Source organism: Dermacentor variabilis, chromosome 1, assembly GCF_050947875.1.
Source record: "Dermacentor variabilis isolate Ectoservices chromosome 1, ASM5094787v1, whole genome shotgun sequence".
Lineage (NCBI taxonomy): Eukaryota > Metazoa > Arthropoda > Arachnida > Ixodida > Ixodidae > Dermacentor > Dermacentor variabilis.
The window spans coordinates 271621344-271638413 of record NC_134568.1 but is presented as its reverse complement, the minus strand read 5'-3'; the positions used below and the strand labels follow the sequence as shown (position 1 = coordinate 271638413).

Sequence of the window (17070 nt, the reverse complement as noted above, 5' to 3'; positions counted from 1 at the left end):
AAATTTTTCCGACGGCAGGATTTGAACATAGGACCTTTAGCACAGAAGCCGGATATTGAAACAATAAAGCCACGGGCGCATGTATCGACAAGTGATGTGAAATGCCCTTATGAATTTATCTCGGGCATGAAACGCCTTGAGACGCTTGGCGCGTTTCGATTTGACCACCTCGACAAGCTCAGTTGTTGCAATTAGTAGCGATTGTGCTTGTTCGCGGCGTCTTCTGAATCCACAAGCACGAAGATCAGATAAATCCATGTACTTCTCATCATTCCCATGGTAGGACAACGACTGCAGCGCCAGAATCTCCCCTAGTAATTTTTGTAGGAAACTCTATGTGCCAAGCATCCTGAAGTGACAAAGCGGAAGCAAATTTAGCTAGAAGACAAGCTTGAGATCATCAGTCAAGTCAAAAAGGAAAAGAAGCAGAGACGGACTTTGCGCAGGCTTATCAAAGCAAACTGTGAATTCAATCATCAGAAATAAGGAGGCAATCATGGCCAAGAAAGTATCAGCTAAGTTGCAGCCGAAGGGGTTCAGACTTCGCAAGGCGTTGTTTCCTGATGTTGAAGAGGTGCTACTCGTTTGGCTTCGTGATATCCATTGACGAAACATCCCCATCAATGGCCTGCTGCTATGGAAATATGCAGATCAACTTGTCGTTGTTTTGAAGCAAGATGACTTCAAGTGCAATGAAGGTTGACTTAACCCATAGAGTTTCGTACAATAATTACTAGAGGGAACTCTAGTGCTAGTGTCTACAGGAGCTGCATTCGGGGTGCTTCAGCTAGCATGGGAATTACAAGAAATACAGTCAACCACAAATGTTTACGGACCACGGGGTTTCGTAAAACGTTGAATTTCTGAGCAGCCTATAAAAGTAGCCAGCAAAACCGTACATCGCTATGTTGTTTGCGTGTACTAGCAGTGGCTGGAAATGCAAACACCAGACTCCGCTGCGAGGCCGCAGATATGTTCAGCTTTTTCTCAGACCCCGTGGTCCGTGAAGTTTTGTAGATGAATGTACATGGATTTGCCTAAACTTCGTCCTTCTGGCTTCAAACGTCTCAGGGACTTCGTAAATTCATAATTTACAACAAAGTATTGTGTAATAAATAATTACAGAAACATTATTAAAATTGGCTGACGGCAGGATTTGAACACAGGATCTCTAGCACAGAAGCCCGATATTAAAACCATTACACCATGGACGCATGCACCGACCAGAGCCATAGGATGCCCTTATGAGTTTCTCGCGGGTAAGTCAACGTGTTGGGACGCTTGATGCGTTTCAATTTGGCCACCTCAACAGACTGAACTGCTGTAATTAGTAGTTATTGTGTGTGTTCACAGTAATTTTTTGCTTTGCACTTAGAAAAGTGTTGATTGTTCTGAAATTTAGGACAATGAAGATAGATAAAGTATAATAAACAAAGTTGCAAGAACGTCTGAAGCCACAAGCACGATCCGTGTACTTCCTATCATTCTCATGGTGACTGAACGATCGCAGCACCAGAGTACCTTCTAGTAATTATTGTAGGAAACGTTATGGCACAACCGGTTCAAATCGAGACACGGGATCTCCTTCAAATGCCTTTCTGGCAAATTGGCCTGTGTTGACGACACTGTTGTAGATGATTGGAAAACCGAGGTTCTCCCTGTGCACCTTGCAGGTTATGAACTGCATGACAATTTCAGTGCTGACGAAAGCGCCATCTTCTACGAAATGAGGCCAGGAAAGACCTGTTTTTCCGAGGACTTTTGCCATGGCAGAAAAAAAGTCCAAGGAGCACAGAAGTGTTCCTTTCTGCTGCAACATGGACGGCACGGAGAGAACAAGGCTGCTAGTCATGCGCAAGTCCAGAAGACCACTCTGCCTGCACAACCTGCACATTCCCGTGGACTGGGAGCCCAACAAAAGTGCATGGATGATAAAGTACATTTTTAACAAGTGGCCACTGAGCTTCGACAAGCAGAATGCAAAAGCAGAAGAGAAATGTGCTGCTCTTCCTCGGCAGTCGTTCGAGCCACGTGCAGCTTCCGGTGCTTCATGCCGTAAAGATGGCATAACATCAAAGGCGCAGCATATTGACCAGGGCATTGTACACTCGGTGAAGTCGAGCTACCACACACACCTCTCTGAGCATTTGCTGGTTGATATGCAGCAGAAGCAAGACTCTGCAATTGATCTGAGATTTGCTCTTCCAAGTTCTTTCTGATGTTTGGGTGCAGACTGAGCCAAGCATCATGAAAAATTGCTTTCAAAAAGCTGGCTTTGCAGTCAGTGACAGTGATTGTGAGGAGCCCGTGTTGCCACTGGATGATCAAGACCAGTCAGATCCAGAGTTCTGGGCAGCTGTCAAGGACGCCTTTGGGAGCCAAGAGTTGTCAGAATATGATAGTTTGGATAATGCTCTTGGCAAATCAGAACAGCTGACAGGTGAAGACATTGTTGCTCAAGTCCACGGAGGGTTTACTGCAGACCAAGAGGTAGATGAGGAAGAGGAAGAAGGCAACAGAGTGATTGTTGTAGCAGCCCAGAAGGTGACAACTGCTCAAGCTTTGAACTACATCCAAGGCCTAAAGAGCTAGTGAGCAAAATATGGCAGCAGATGATGTTAACAGCCTTGTGATGATGGAGGCCCGCATAATGTCAAAAGCTGTTAATCGTAAAGCACAATCAAACCTGACAAACTTTTTTCATAATTTTTAAATATCAATAAATCAGTTCTTTGAGCTTATGCGCTGCTTACGATTCACTCTAGGTATAGCAGACCTATTTAGTGTTTACATCGAAGTCTGCTGTAACACTATTTTGATTCAGTGTACTTCTTTTACATCACACCAAAATCTTCTCCACTATAAAGGTCTGTTGTAATGAATGTATACTGTACTCAGTGTTACTAACGCATTCCCTATGACTTGCAGTACATGAGCAACAGCCTGTATGGAGTGTTAAAAATTTATTGTCAACATCTCATAGTAGGTGTGATATCCAAATTTGTAAGCAATGGAGGTGCATTAAAATCTCACTGCCCAAATTTCCAGTGTAAGCAATTGCTCTCAAAGTTCTAATAAAAGAAGTTGATTAACAACTTTTTTAATTAGTCTTCCAAAGCAGATTATTAGCAACAAAGTATATCAACTTTGCCTTGCAACTCCTCTGCAAAAATTCCACATTCACTATGCTCATAGCCATTTTATTAAGAAACTGTATAGTCTAAGAAAAAACATCATGCTTGTTAGCTCATGCTCGGATTCGTTCCACCACAAGTAATTAAACTGCTCGTCGCCACTCCTGGCAATTGCAAGCAGCTGCACAGCTTCTTGCACTGAATCCCATGGAGCTCATTTAGAGCAGTTCCAGGCCAAACTGTTTCAGTCGTTTCAGTTGGCCCTCTGAAATTGAGCAGCATGACTGAGCTCCTCGTCGCCTGGTCTTGGAGGCCATAATCAGCTCTTGTAGCCTTGAGTGAGAGGGCATAACCAACTCTGTCCAGTTAAAACCCCATTAAAATCTGTGTTTCTAGATTGATATCACTCTGCAAACTTTGCCTTGCAGTGGTGTGAACATGTGACTCGTTTCTTTCGCCTGACATGTCCAACTGTACCGAGTGTTTTTTAAAATGGCCTTTGAAATTCTTTAAAGACAGGAAAGATGAGATAATGAAAGGATTTCCTCTGATTTGCTTTTACGGCAGAGTTATACATTTGAAGAAGAATTAGAAGAATGTTTATTGCACTAAATGGTATACGAGATGACTGTGACAGCATCTGGATCCATAGCCAATATAGCTATTTGAGTAGCCATTACAAAATGGTTGAGTATATACAACATAAATTAGTGAGTACAATGTTAATATGAAAATTACAGCATTAATGTAGCATGTATACAATATCAGCAGTAATTTGCGAATACAACATCAATATGGTGACTGGTAGGTCCCTGAAGAAATTAGTTTCTTGAGCGACAGTGCAATATTTGGCAGACATTTAATCAAACTAGGTGTATTGTTCCAAATTTTTTACTTAAGTAATCGGTGAAAATGCAGTTGGACAACTGATTGTGCAAATTAGACTAACTTTTTAACAAGAAGAGCCGTTCAATTGATTCCAATAGAAGACTTGAAGCGCGCCATCTTAGGAGCTTGTAACTGTTTCCAGAATGCAAAAAAATGACGTTGATTTTTATAGCTTGATGTATTCTGGCCAATTTCATTTAAAAAAAAGTGAAATTGAACAGTCAGAGTGCAACTGTGACAGCCTTAGTAGACGTCTATGAGTGACATCATTGGGCTAGCATCAAGCAAGTATCCTTGTCAAGCCATCATTTCAGTCGCTTTATGGTTGTCTGACGGTGAGGTGCAAGCAGTCGCGTCACTCATGGGTGTCTACTATGTGCATCAATTTCCGGGAATGATCGTGAGCTCCTCGAATGGTGTCCTTCAAATTTTCCATTAGGATCAGTCGTATAGCTCTTTTGGTTAAAAAGTCAAATTTACTTACCATTCTACCCAATTCTAACATGCCCCCGAATCTAATGCGCATCCAATTTTTTTTGGATTTAAAGTAAGAAAGCAGAAGTGTACCTGAATGTAACATGCCCCAGATTTAAAGAAAAATATAGCATGTGCCCAAATTTGCGATCAGAAAAAAAAAGGAGACATGCAGAATTTACCTTCACAGAAGGGGTATTTTTTTAAGTAGCTTTTATAATGAAAGCAGTGCGTCATCATTGCCATTTGCGCTTCATCGGCCAAGATACCAAGCACAAAGGGGCGGTATTCACGAGCAATCGCTTCTAGAGATACTGCCATGCTACAGTCTCTTCTTTAAAACTGATGGTAGCGCTAAAAACGACGGACACACGATGAAAAGACAACACAACGACAAGGAAACGCTAAAAAGGACGGACACACGATGAAAAGACGACACGACGACGAGGAAACGTTTCCTCGTCGTCGTGTCGTCTTTTCATCGTGTGTCCTTTTTAGCGCTACCATCAGTTTTAAAGAATGCATCACCAACTAGCCCAGCACCAAGTTTTATTACAGTCTCTTTCGCGAGATTTTACATGACTCTGTATTGGACCTGTCAAAGTATGCAGCCTACGGTGTTCCTGGCACTCTGCGCAGCTTGGCACAAGGCCAGACATGCTGGTGACCTTATACGCCAACACATCCAGTGCCACGTCGCGCAAAATCTTGTGAAAGTGATACTGGCATCTCCAAAAGTGATTTACCGAGAGTACCACTCCAAATTGTAGTCGAGCACAAAATTAAGCCATAATGACCATACCATCACAAAAATGTGCTCTTTTGCCATTTTGTAATTGTGATGACGCTGCGTCTAACAGCTCTGATGGTAGGCTGTTACCAACGCCACGAACACAGTTTTGGTTTCGTATCCGATTGTGACGCACACGCAATTTTTGGACCTATTTTCTCAGAAAGGTGTACGTTAGATTTGGGTAAATATGGTAAATGATTTCTTGTTTATTTACTACATGGAGGGATTTTCAAATGCATGACTGCGTTAAAAGCAATCCACAGGCAATTAATCTCATTTTTCCTATCATTAAGGAATTTCGAATGCATTTTGGTAAACGCTCAGTATGATTCGTTGCATGTGCTGCCACATGACAGACATCTAAAGGAGGCTGTGTTGGGGTATGTCCTCAGATCTGTACTCGACAGTCATATGACCCCCCTTTTCATAAGGTCTGTTCAAATCTCCTGCACTTCTTGCACACTGCGCAGTTCCAAGCTCATTCAGCTCATTCATTCAGCCACAACGCGACACTAGGGCTTTCCTGAAATTAACGCAAAAGTGTTGATGTGGTGCAGGTCATGCACACCTTTCGTTACTGGTGTTTTCAGCATGTGCCATGATTGTATTGGGAATGCCCATCTTTGTCAGATTCACGGCTGCTATGCTGTGAGGAAAATTGACACTGGCTCTTTGCCAGCACTCCGACAACAAAAATCAGCAGTATAACAGTGTATAGTTGCAGTACTGGAACATAAGCTAGTGAGAATTCTGTAAAAAATTTGTATGCCTATTTTGAATTAAATTTCAAGCGCGTTTTCCACCTGTCTTGAAACACGCTTGAGAGCAAAGGGGACATAGACACCATCATTGCCGATTAACAGCAGAATTTCTGTCAGCACCACAAACATTTTTCTCGTAGCATCGTCTGCTGCTTTGTCACTGCACGACATCACTGACAATCGCAGTGGTGCAAAAAATCCAGGAACTGAGCCTGAACTTTTCCTGCACTTCTTGAAACTAATGGCACCGTGCATAGGTGGCCATGCTTCCACCACTAAAGTGAACAGTAAAGTGCAGCACTGCCAGAACTAGTGCACAAAGTTGCAAGTGAATCAAAAGCACCTATTGCCTCATAACGAGGTGCAGTGTACATGGCCATCATAAAACTTGGGAGCATGAGCATAACCTCTGAGGCCATGTTGCACATGATCTCACCCTTCTGTGTCTAGCACATTACGTCGCACTGCCGATATTTTTGGCTGGTGGGAAATTATATGGTAGGGGATCAAGCGTCAGGGTTCAGCTGTTCGCCCACTTGGAGGGCTCTAGAACCTCTGGTTAAAATTGTTTCATCAGAACAAATAGCGACATGGCTCTATTCATTCTAAGTTCACTCGCCTGCCAGCTTATGCGCTGTATGCAGCGCACTTTTTCTCTACTGCACAAGCGCAACTGCAGAACTGGAATTGCTGTGTCACTTATTTCTGGATCAGCCATCGAAAGAGTCATGTTTTGTATCTGTGCCCTGAAACAGTGGGTCACCACTGTTGCATTCCGAGAAAGGAAGCTGCTGATTAGGGAGTTTTCTTGGTAAATGAAGGTTCATGGTGTCTCGCCCCAAAGGAAAACTGCCAGACCAGTTTCCGATAAAGTTTATTCCCTCTCTCACTGGTTTCTGACCCAAATACTGTTTGCTTTCTTACTTCAAAGTTTGTTTAAATATAACTTTCAGCAATACAGTAAAACCTCGTTAATTCAAACTCGGTTAATTCAAAATCCCGTATAATTCGAAGGTTTTCTACAGCCCTGTATTTTCTAATGTAAATTTGACCGGATAATAATTTGAACTGGCAGCCTAGGCCAAATTGGTTAATTCTAAGATTTGGGGTACTATGCAGCAATTCCCGATCCCCATTTCACTGCAAACCCGACGAAACGACGGCCATTCGGAGCCGCAAGGTGACGCCACATAGCAATTGCGATTATTTATAGACAAAGCGCCTGACCCGTAGTACTGCTTGCACAAAAATCGGTCCACGATACACCCCGCACACCGCCGAAATGTGCGCCTGCTTCACTGCACTGCAGCGGGCATACCGGTTTTTGTCACATGCTCTTGTCCCCCACTCCGCACACTCCTCGCAGTCACAGCGGTCACAGTGTCAGCGCGTGTTCCGTGCCGCTGCCACTGGATGCCATTTGCCCTTTCTCTCTCCGCGCCTGCGACGACGTGTGCGCGTACAACGCCGGCCTGCGACGTTTCTTTGTGTGCGGTGGTTAGGGGTGTTGCAGCTAGCGTAGTGTTTTTTTTTTTCTTTTTTGAGCTGTGCAGAAGTGCGAGTGAGCGAAGATGCCAAAGTGTATGACTTTAACGCTGCAGCAGAAGTTCTGCTTGAGTCAAGAAGCGGGTAAGAACACGTGTTCCAAGACCGAGTTGGCTGAAAGGCACAGCGTGCCCCTCTCGACGTTGTCCGCAATATTGAAGAACAAGCCAAAGGTACTGAAGGCCTACGTATTCTAGCAAGAAATAATCTTTGAAACGGCCGCTTCGAGTACGGGCTCCCACGTACCAAGATGTGGAATCAGCTTTACTTCGCTGGCTGCAGAAGGTAAACGCAGCCCACCTTCCCGTCAATAGAACAGTATTGCGGGAGAAGGCCAACGACTTGGCTCTACAACTTGGGCATGAAGTGATCAAGTGTAGTAATGGATGGTTCAGCCGTTTCAAAGAGCGCAGTAATTTGACCTTCATAGCCGTCTGTGGCGAGAGTGGCAGCACAAACGAGAGCATAGTCAACTACTGGAAGAAACACATGTTGGCTCCGTTGCTTAGCGAGTACGGTGCAGATGATGTGTACAACCTTGATGAGGCAGCCTTTTTTTACAAGATGCTGCCCACAAAAACGTTCACAGTGAAGGACACTGCCGTTGAGGGTCGAAAGCAGGGCAAGGAAAGAATTACCGTTCTGTTCAGCGCGAACATGTGCGGTAAACACAAGCTGCCGCTACTCGTAGTTGGAAAGAGGGGGAAGCCTCACTGTTTTAAGCATGCACGGCTGCCACCAAGGGACGAGCTTACCTACCGGCACAAGAAAAGCCTGGGTCACAGGCACAATATTTGAAGATTACGTTCGGCAGCTTGACCGCACGTTCGCGGCCACAGGCAGGAATGTACTCTTCGTTGTTGATAATTGCCCGGCACATAGTGACATCCCACACCTGAAAGCTATCAGGATGGTATTTATTCCTCCACACATCATATCAATCTCACAGCCAATGGACCAAGGTGTCATTCACCACACGAGGAAGATTTACCGCCACCACCTGCTCAAGCGCGTGCTCCTTTGCTATGACAACGCCAAGGAGTACTCAGTCGACCTCCTCGGGGCCCTATGTCTCGTTGTGTATGCATGGAAGCAAGTGGAACCTACTTTGATCATGCGGTGTTTAAAACGCGCTGGCTTCTCGAAGGAAAGCACCGTCGAATGATGATGCTGACTATTCATGTGCACTTGATGAAGAAGGAGCCTAGTATTGCGACCGCGTCGATGCACTCTGCTCAGGGGATAGAGAAGCCGGTGCAGTCGGCTTTGCCGAGTATCTGAACTTTGAAAATGATCAACAAATGTGCAACTCAGACTTGGAGAGTGAAGCTACCGCTGATACAATCATGTGCGATGATGACGACGATGACGCTAACGAGCGCTCCCGAGCACCCGCTCTCGGGGAATTTATCGTATCGCTGAACATTACCCGCAGTTTTGTTGAGTGCCACGGTGGAAATTTTCAAATGCTGCATGTAGTTGGCCAACTAGAAAACATGACCCTTGGAGCCTCGAACTACAGGACGCAGCAAACCAGCATCTCTGATTACTTTAAGCAATCCAAAGATCGTCGAATAAAGGTAGCGAATTCCTGCAGGAAAATTTTTTGCCTGGGTTGCATTTTTTTGTGTGTTTGGTTAATTCAAAAACCCACTTAATTAGAAGATTTTTTGCAGTCCTGATGACTTTGAATTAATGAGTTTTTACTGTACTGTGTAATTTTAATTAATGAGTTTTTAATTTTTTGTGCATTCAGAAAGAGCCTGCTTTTTTATGATAATGATATGCCAATTCTTTTAATTCAAACAAATTTTCTTGCATTTTCCAAGACTTATGCAGCCATGTTAAATCAGTGCTCCTACTTCTGCGCCAAATGTGCCAAATTGCACCAAACGAGATTTCTTCACCATCCTGATTAAAAACACGATCTTGCGCTGAAGTGCGCCAAAAGTAACAACTGGCAAAGCGTGTGTGGCTGCAGGGGTCCGCAGATGTGCATAGCGTGCATAACTGAACGGTTTAATAAGTTGAACTTTTCTTTATCTATATTTCACCAACCAATAATTCAGGCTTGACAGGGATTACCTAAAGGTCCCAATAATCGAGAGTCCAAAATATCCAAATTTGCCAGAAAATAAGTGACTTTATTCCACAAGTAGCTAAAAAAAAGTGTGTCGTATTCTTGAGCGACCACTTTTGAGGCTTCTTTTACTTACGCGGGATTTCGCGTAACTAACGTCAGATGCCTCGGCATCTAGGAGCAGCTGCATTTTTGGCACTGTGCCAAGAACGCTATCGTCCGTTGACATGTCCGGTTCTAGTCATGCCAAATGTCACGAAAGTGAAAGTATGTCTGTATGTCTCTATGCATGTGCCTTGCCGGCACAGACATCAAGGGTGGAGTCGGTGCCGTTTAAACAACTTGAAGTCGCGCGTGGACCGTGTTGCTATTTACCATGTGACTGAACAAATGCTGGATGTATGGAACCAATGCTGCGGGTATCGCACGAGAATGCAGCTTTAGGATGTCTCGCTGGAGTTGTTCGCTTTTCCTACGGTTCAAACGTGGTTAGTTCTCGATCAACTAGGCGTCACTAGCTTCAATTTTGAGAAGGTGTCGGCAACATGGCCTATGATTATGCCGCAGCAATGCCAGCGACATATGAAAGTCAAAATATCACTGTTTTTGCTTAACTCAGCAGTCAGGTTAGCACACAGTCATGCAGGTGGAGTCTGAATTTTTGAGCCCGAAATGTGAAATTTCAGTTGTCCTTATAAATTTATGTGTGGGCCAGTGAGGGCTGCGAAGCAGTGTAAATAATCAGGCATGTCAAATCATCAATGTATAAATAATCAGTCAGCATCAGTTGTGAACCAGCCAATTGCTAAGCAGAGGCTCCAACTTTATCAGGAAAAGAACAACATAGAAAAGCACTTGGCTTCATCTAAATCAAGCAATGCTTGAGTGTTATCAGGAGCTCATCAAGGCTGCCTGGCTCAGTAGAGCATTGATGGCATTGAGTCTGGCTAGAAGTTTCTGTCTGATGCTATTTCTGGCCTTGCTGAAAACATGGCTAAGCAATGCTTGAGCAGCTTCACCCAGTTTGAAATAAACAAATTACAGCAGGCCGTGCAAACTGGTTTGTTTTCTTTATTTAAATTTATGTTTCTCTTTTTTTGTATTAAGAGGCAGAGTAACATTGTTTTACAGCGAGCAAATACTTTATGGAATGCAGCTTATAAATTTTAAATGTTCTAAAGTGCATAGGATGTGTCCAGCAGTTCCATTTATTTGCTCCAAAGTTATCTGAAATCTGTATTTAGGCGCTCCAAACTGCTCCAAAATTTCGATTTGACTTCTTCAAAAATTGTGCCAAATCTCATTTCGTCACTGGCATTACTAAAATAAAGAGCAACACTAGGTTAGTTTAATCTGCTGAAATATTTTTTCTGGACTTGATTTGCATTCATTTGCAGATTGACAAGAAACCAAATAAATAATTGTAAATTCTTATCGGACAATAAGTGTCTTGTACATCGAATACAAAAATTATTTACAGTTAGGCTAAAACAAGCCTGCATTGTTATTTTGAAAACTATTTTTGAAATTCAGGTTTCTGTGCTTTAAAAGTGAAAATAATTATATGTGCCCTGATAACCATCTTGTTGGCTGTTTATGTTGTGCATGTACATGTTTAAATAAGCTATCACCAGAAATTGGAGCATCATTTCTGCAAACGTGATTGCTGCATAAGACAAGAATAACCAAAGAACCACTGCCGTCATATGATCTTGAGGCTTCCAATGTTTATGGTGTGGCGTGTCATTAATATTTAAGGCCATCATTCTTCACTGAGGAAGTCACGATAATACATAAATACATAAGACATTTTTTTCTTTTCCTCGCCACTTCATGCATCATAGTGCAGCATGCACCGACCATACGGCTATGCTCAAAGCACCACATGCCATGAGCAGCGTCATGACACAGATGACGTATCGGACACACAGAAGTTAATTTATTATTGTGATAGCAATTATATGGACACTCCAAGCGCATTTCTGCTGTCTGCGTCGCCATTGCAGTGAGCTTCTGTATAAAGTCCAAGAGCGATAGCATCATCTCCATGTGCTCTAGGCTGTATGTGCGACTGAAGGCATGCGAGGGGAGCCGACAATCACGACTCAATCTCGCCCACATGAAAGAGACGAAAGTGAAGAGGAAGCGTGCCGTTTCCAGTCGTGTGCGAGGCACCTAACATTGTCTAACAGTCGCCTGCAACTGCGCATGTGGTGGCTGTGCGTGGTTGCGTGGCCATATCTTCAGAGCTATCTGTGTTGGGGGCACAGTCTAGGTACGCTGGCGGCTCATAGCTTTATGCTTGCTGTGTGTTCTCGGCGCTCATTTTTCATTCAAGCAATAGACAGCACGAATATTACTTCGTTCGCTGCTGCTGCCACATTTCCTCATGCCAGCGTTTTGACAGAGCATATCCGCGGTCGTTGATTCAGATGTGTTCGTGTTTGCTTGTGCGCACTCGACACTATGCTTGCTCATTTAGTTAGTGGACCTATGTTTACAAGTTTATACGACCAATAAAACTACTATCCTTACTTCGTATCATCATCATCAGCCTATTTTATGTCCACTGCAGGACGAAGGCCTCTCCCTGCAATCTCCAATTACCCCTGCCCTACGCCAGCTGATTCCAACTTGCACCTGCGAATTTAAAAATTTCATCACCCCACCTAGTTGTCCATGATTATAGTATGTCTGTGTTTACAGGTTCTATAGCTATGTCTGTTTACATGTCTTTGGCCTGTAAATCTACTATCCTTGCTTCATATAGCTGTCCACTAATTTGCTATCGCAATCGATGCTTTTCCTTTCGGGCAAAACTGTGACTTTTTTTTACTCACAAATGTAGCAAGTCACTCATACTGTAGAATGGTCTTTGAAATACTGATCGCAACACTAAGCCTTTTAGGCAGAGTTGCAGCCTTCTGGGCCATCAAAAGCACTACTAGTGTGGATTACTTATCATCTATCTGCTAGCCATCGGTGTGTACTTGTAAGTGTATGATAGCATGGATATGTTGTGAAGCCTTTGTTTCATGGTTGTGGGGTACTGACAGCTTGTCTGCCACTTTTGGTGGTGAAGGGATGCTTTGGGCCCTTCTGATGCTGTCTCTGTGCTGTAATAAATTCAGTGCTTGATAGCATCCAGTACACCCTGCGTGGTTGGTCACCTGCTGCGTATATCAAGGCGTTTCAATGTTGTTGCCACCCAGTACTTCAAGCACCCCACAGAAAACGTGTGGCGCCGTTCTCAAGTGCTTAAGTGGTCACTGAGTTATATTGACGCTGTACTCTAGCGGCATCAGCAATATGTGGCTTTTTGTTGCTGTGCAATTCTCATTTTGTCTGGCAGAGCGCATGAATAGTGCCTTGTGTGCATCTCGTGGCCAACCATTATAATCCTATTAGCCACTTGCTTCCATAACTTTTGCAGCTTCGCCAAGTTACAGTGACATGGGATATAGGTTTCTGACATAAAGGAACATCAACATTTTTCTTTTTTCAGGTATAAAAGAGAGCAGCTATTAATTCCTGCCTATGATCATGAGTACAGACATGGATTTCAGCACATCATGCCAAGGTAACTTTTTGTGCTGATAATTGTTGTAGCTGTTTATGTGTCTTTATTAACTTCAGCTGTATTAGGCGCTTAGGTACTTTTTTTTTTCATTCAAAGGCATCAAAAATAAAAGGCAAGGCATCAAAAATAAAAGAAAGTTAAATCTTTCACAAGTAGGTGTAATAGCATCGACACAGATATAGAACTTTGGCAGTTAACTTTGGCCAAGGTTAAAAATATGCTGAAGCAATGTAGGAGGATGCGACCAAATGCATGTTGTTGGCTGTTGTGTGGTGCAAGTCACTATTTTTTGTAATCTGTCTAATTGCATAATTAGTCAAGATTAATTAACTTACTTTAGCACAACACTTCCCATGAGAAAGTTGTAGAGTATTCTAGGAAATATCATTGAGCAGCTTGTAACTCTTCCTATGTAATCAACAGGAAGGAACTGAGGGGCAAAATTTTGTTAGTCACAACCATATGAAGCCAACAGATAATGAAGCAAAGGATAGCATTGGGGAAAATATTTGTAGTTTTGGACGAAAAAACAACTTGCGGCCAATAGAAGCCTAATCCCACAACCTCCGCATTACGCATGCATTGCACTGCAAATTGTGCTACTGTGGTGGCTGTTCCCATATACACTTTCTTGGGTATTTAACTATTTATGTAATGTTACCAGATCTAGCCCTGGGAATGTTAAGTATAAACCCCATGCAAGGGTCACCGAGTTCGGTCACGCGACAGCAACAAGCGACGCAATGGAGATGGCAGTCGCATTCGCTCGTCACCTACAATTCGTAGCCTGTGCAAGCGATGACTTCGAACGACGTCTCCCTGGTGTGGCCTGTATGAGGGAAGCAAATACATGTCGTAACTGGCGTGACGCGTGCTTTATTAATTAAGTTGTGTTTTACTGTAAACAGCAGCATAAAATATTTCTGGAGGTCTTGCAGTAGGTTCTTATCCTTGCAAGTATAAAAATTCAGTCGTTTGATCTTTCCGTGCAGCACTCGGTGGTAGTTGAGTAATGTGCATCCAGCTCCACCTTTGCGCTATTGGCTATTCGCTCATAGCACTTCTGGGCGACAAGCGACGAATTCTAGATTTCCATAACCGAGCAACCGAGCGACAAGACTGAGCGATCTGTTCACGCGACGGTTCGTTTCATCGCTCGAAGCCGTTACTCGTCACCGTCGCACACAAAATTGCTTTCATGGGGTTTAGCCTTTAGCCGGCGCCACCCATGGCAGTGGATGTGGAACATCCTTTTGATAGACGGTGTCACATTGTACATGAACTTTAGGAGCAGGCAGCTGGCCAATAAACCCTCGTATTCTACCTGAAAGCATCGAACCTGCTGCAGTTGAGACCCTCACTATGCAATAAAAAAAAAAAAAGAGTGGGAGGATACCGAGGGGTCCAATTTTGGTTAGTGCACTTTGTGTTGTAATTTTTGCAGTGTTGTAAAGAAGCCCGCAAAATATAACTTGCCATGTCAGAACAAACGGTACATTTAGGTGACCCATAGAGGCTAGCATGTATGCATGGCTGCATACTGAATTATGTATGATCATGGCTGATCCGGCCCTGCAGCTTGCTGAGCACAAACCCCGGGGGTTGCTACTCTTTTTAGTATTACAGATCACTACACTTTTTATGGGAATTTCAAGGGGAATTAAAATGACTACATGATATTCATTAGTTTGTTAAAAACCCATTTTGTTATAGTGAGGTTTGACTGAACTTTTGTTTTGCAGATGATCCCATGGGTCCCTGCCTAAAGTGCTTCTGTTTTGTTGCTAGGTGTTTTGTTTAGTTATGTTTACGCGCTTAATACAGCTCTTCGAACTTTTTTCTTCTTATAGGAATGAAGTAAGTGTGCGCTCAGCACATGGGACGCACATCATCTTTCTGCAAAATGATGCTGGCTATGCCCGGTGGGGTCCCACTCCTGAGCGGCTGGATGCGCTGCGCGAAAGCTACCGACCAGGCCTGGACCGTGAGCGAGATGTTGCTGCGGAGGTAGTCCCTGTGCCCTCATTACCTTCAAAAGATGCACCTCCAAAAGAGTCTCCTCTTGGTGCCCCTAAGTTGCTCTAAACACTGGTAAACGTGGCTTTCCTTACTTCTCGTCAAAGGAGAATTACAATAGTAGACACTTAGCCAGGTGTTTGCTGATAAAAATTTGAAATGTAAGCCAGTTAAGGATACCCAGCTGCAGCTACTACATTTGCACGACTCAGCACAGTGCAGTTTTGTCTCCCTGCTCTGGTTCCACAGTATCCAGATAACTTGCCAAGCACTTTACATCTCTGCTAGTATCTTGTTATGCCACTGTTTTGGCTATATGCAACATCACTTGCTGTCTATTGTCGATTCCTAACATAGCTAATGTAAAGTGAGAACTTGTAGAGCATTATTTGTTGGGCGAGTATTTACCACATTATTCACTGGCTATAAAATTTATTGTTTATGATAAAGCATCATGGCACATACAAAAAAGCCAGACTTTATGGAAGGAGTGGTGTGGATGCATTGTTAATTCTTCCTGTAATTTGTTTTATACTTTAAAGATTGATTTTATACCTATACCAGTTATGTTGCGTTGATCGAAATTTTATGTAACAGCACTCTTAAGTGGGCCAATGTAGCCAAAATCAGATATATTGAATGCTAAGGGGGTCATGAATAGTTCATATTGATAAAAGATGTCCGAATAATGTTTATCTTAGCACTAATTTAAACCTCTGCCAGTCTGCAACACTTTCCTGATATCATGAGAGAGAGTGTAATTTGTGGTGCATGGTGTGAAATGGCATGTACCAATCCATCATAGCCTGGTGGCTATTGGCTGCATAGCATGTTTTCTTTGCGTAATGTGCACCATGTACGCTGTCTTTACATGGTGCAGGGAGACATATTATTGTGGGCACTGGGTGCCTCCACAGTTCCCTCTGGTTTCCGCTCAACAATGATGGCACCTAGGCAGAAACAGAGTGTTATAGGCATGAAAGAAATTTATTTTGTGCATAAAATACATTTACAGTGGACTCTCTTTAAACGGAACCTTAAAGGACCAGGAAAATTGGTTCCATTTATCTGCAGTTCTATTTACTGAGAGACAAAGCTGAATACAATTGCATGAATACAAAACCAGCCAACCATGAGGATGGTGTTCCGTTTAAGAGGCAGTTCCATTTAAGCGATTTCCGTTGATCGAGATTCCACTGTATGTCAAAATTGACAACCTGTCGCAGTGCTAAGCCTAAATGCTCATTTACATCAGCCACAAAGTGCCTCTACAGCAAGTCTTTGTACACAAAGGTTTATCTCACTCCATCAAGCACCACCTTTTGGATGGAAGCATTGAGGGAAAATGGCCATAAAGCCATGGTGCAGCATTTCATTTGATTACTAGAATACCGTATGTTCTTGTGTAAGGGCCACGCCCTTAAATTTAGATTTAAATATTTTTGAAAAAGGTATTTCAGAAATTATTCATGCATAGGCTGCACATGCCCTCCGAAGCACATACCGTATTTACACGAGTGTAAGTCGACTAGAACGTAAGCCGACCCCCCCATATTGCATGACAGGGGGAAAAAAAAGAGCATACCCGAGGGCGCATCCCATAACGAAAATTTATTAGTAACTGGCATGGTCACTGGACTTCTTGTGTTCACTTGTGCCATCATCGTCGCTGCTATGGCACTACAGCGCGTCGTTGTCCAGCGAAATTCCACATTTGGCAAGCGACCGCACCACGACATCTTGTGGAACAGCAGCCCACGCCGAATGCACTCAACCACACGCAGCCATCAGGGAGACTC

General features: G+C 43.3%; 1 protein-coding gene across 2 annotated transcripts in view; it reads left to right on the top strand.

Annotated features, from left to right (window-relative positions):
• Positions 1-16271, top strand: part of Pcif1 (Phosphorylated CTD-interacting factor 1) — a 158029-nt gene extending 141758 nt beyond the window's left edge. For both annotated transcript variants that reach the window (XM_075675779.1, XM_075675771.1), the window contains exons 14-15: positions 13181-13255; positions 15106-16271. In XM_075675779.1, coding sequence (XP_075531894.1) covers positions 13181-13255; positions 15106-15340 — 310 coding nt within the window. In that variant the 3' untranslated portion in view covers positions 15341-16271. The remainder of the gene's footprint in view (positions 1-13180; positions 13256-15105) is intronic.
• The last annotated feature ends 799 nt before the right edge of the window (positions 16272-17070 follow it).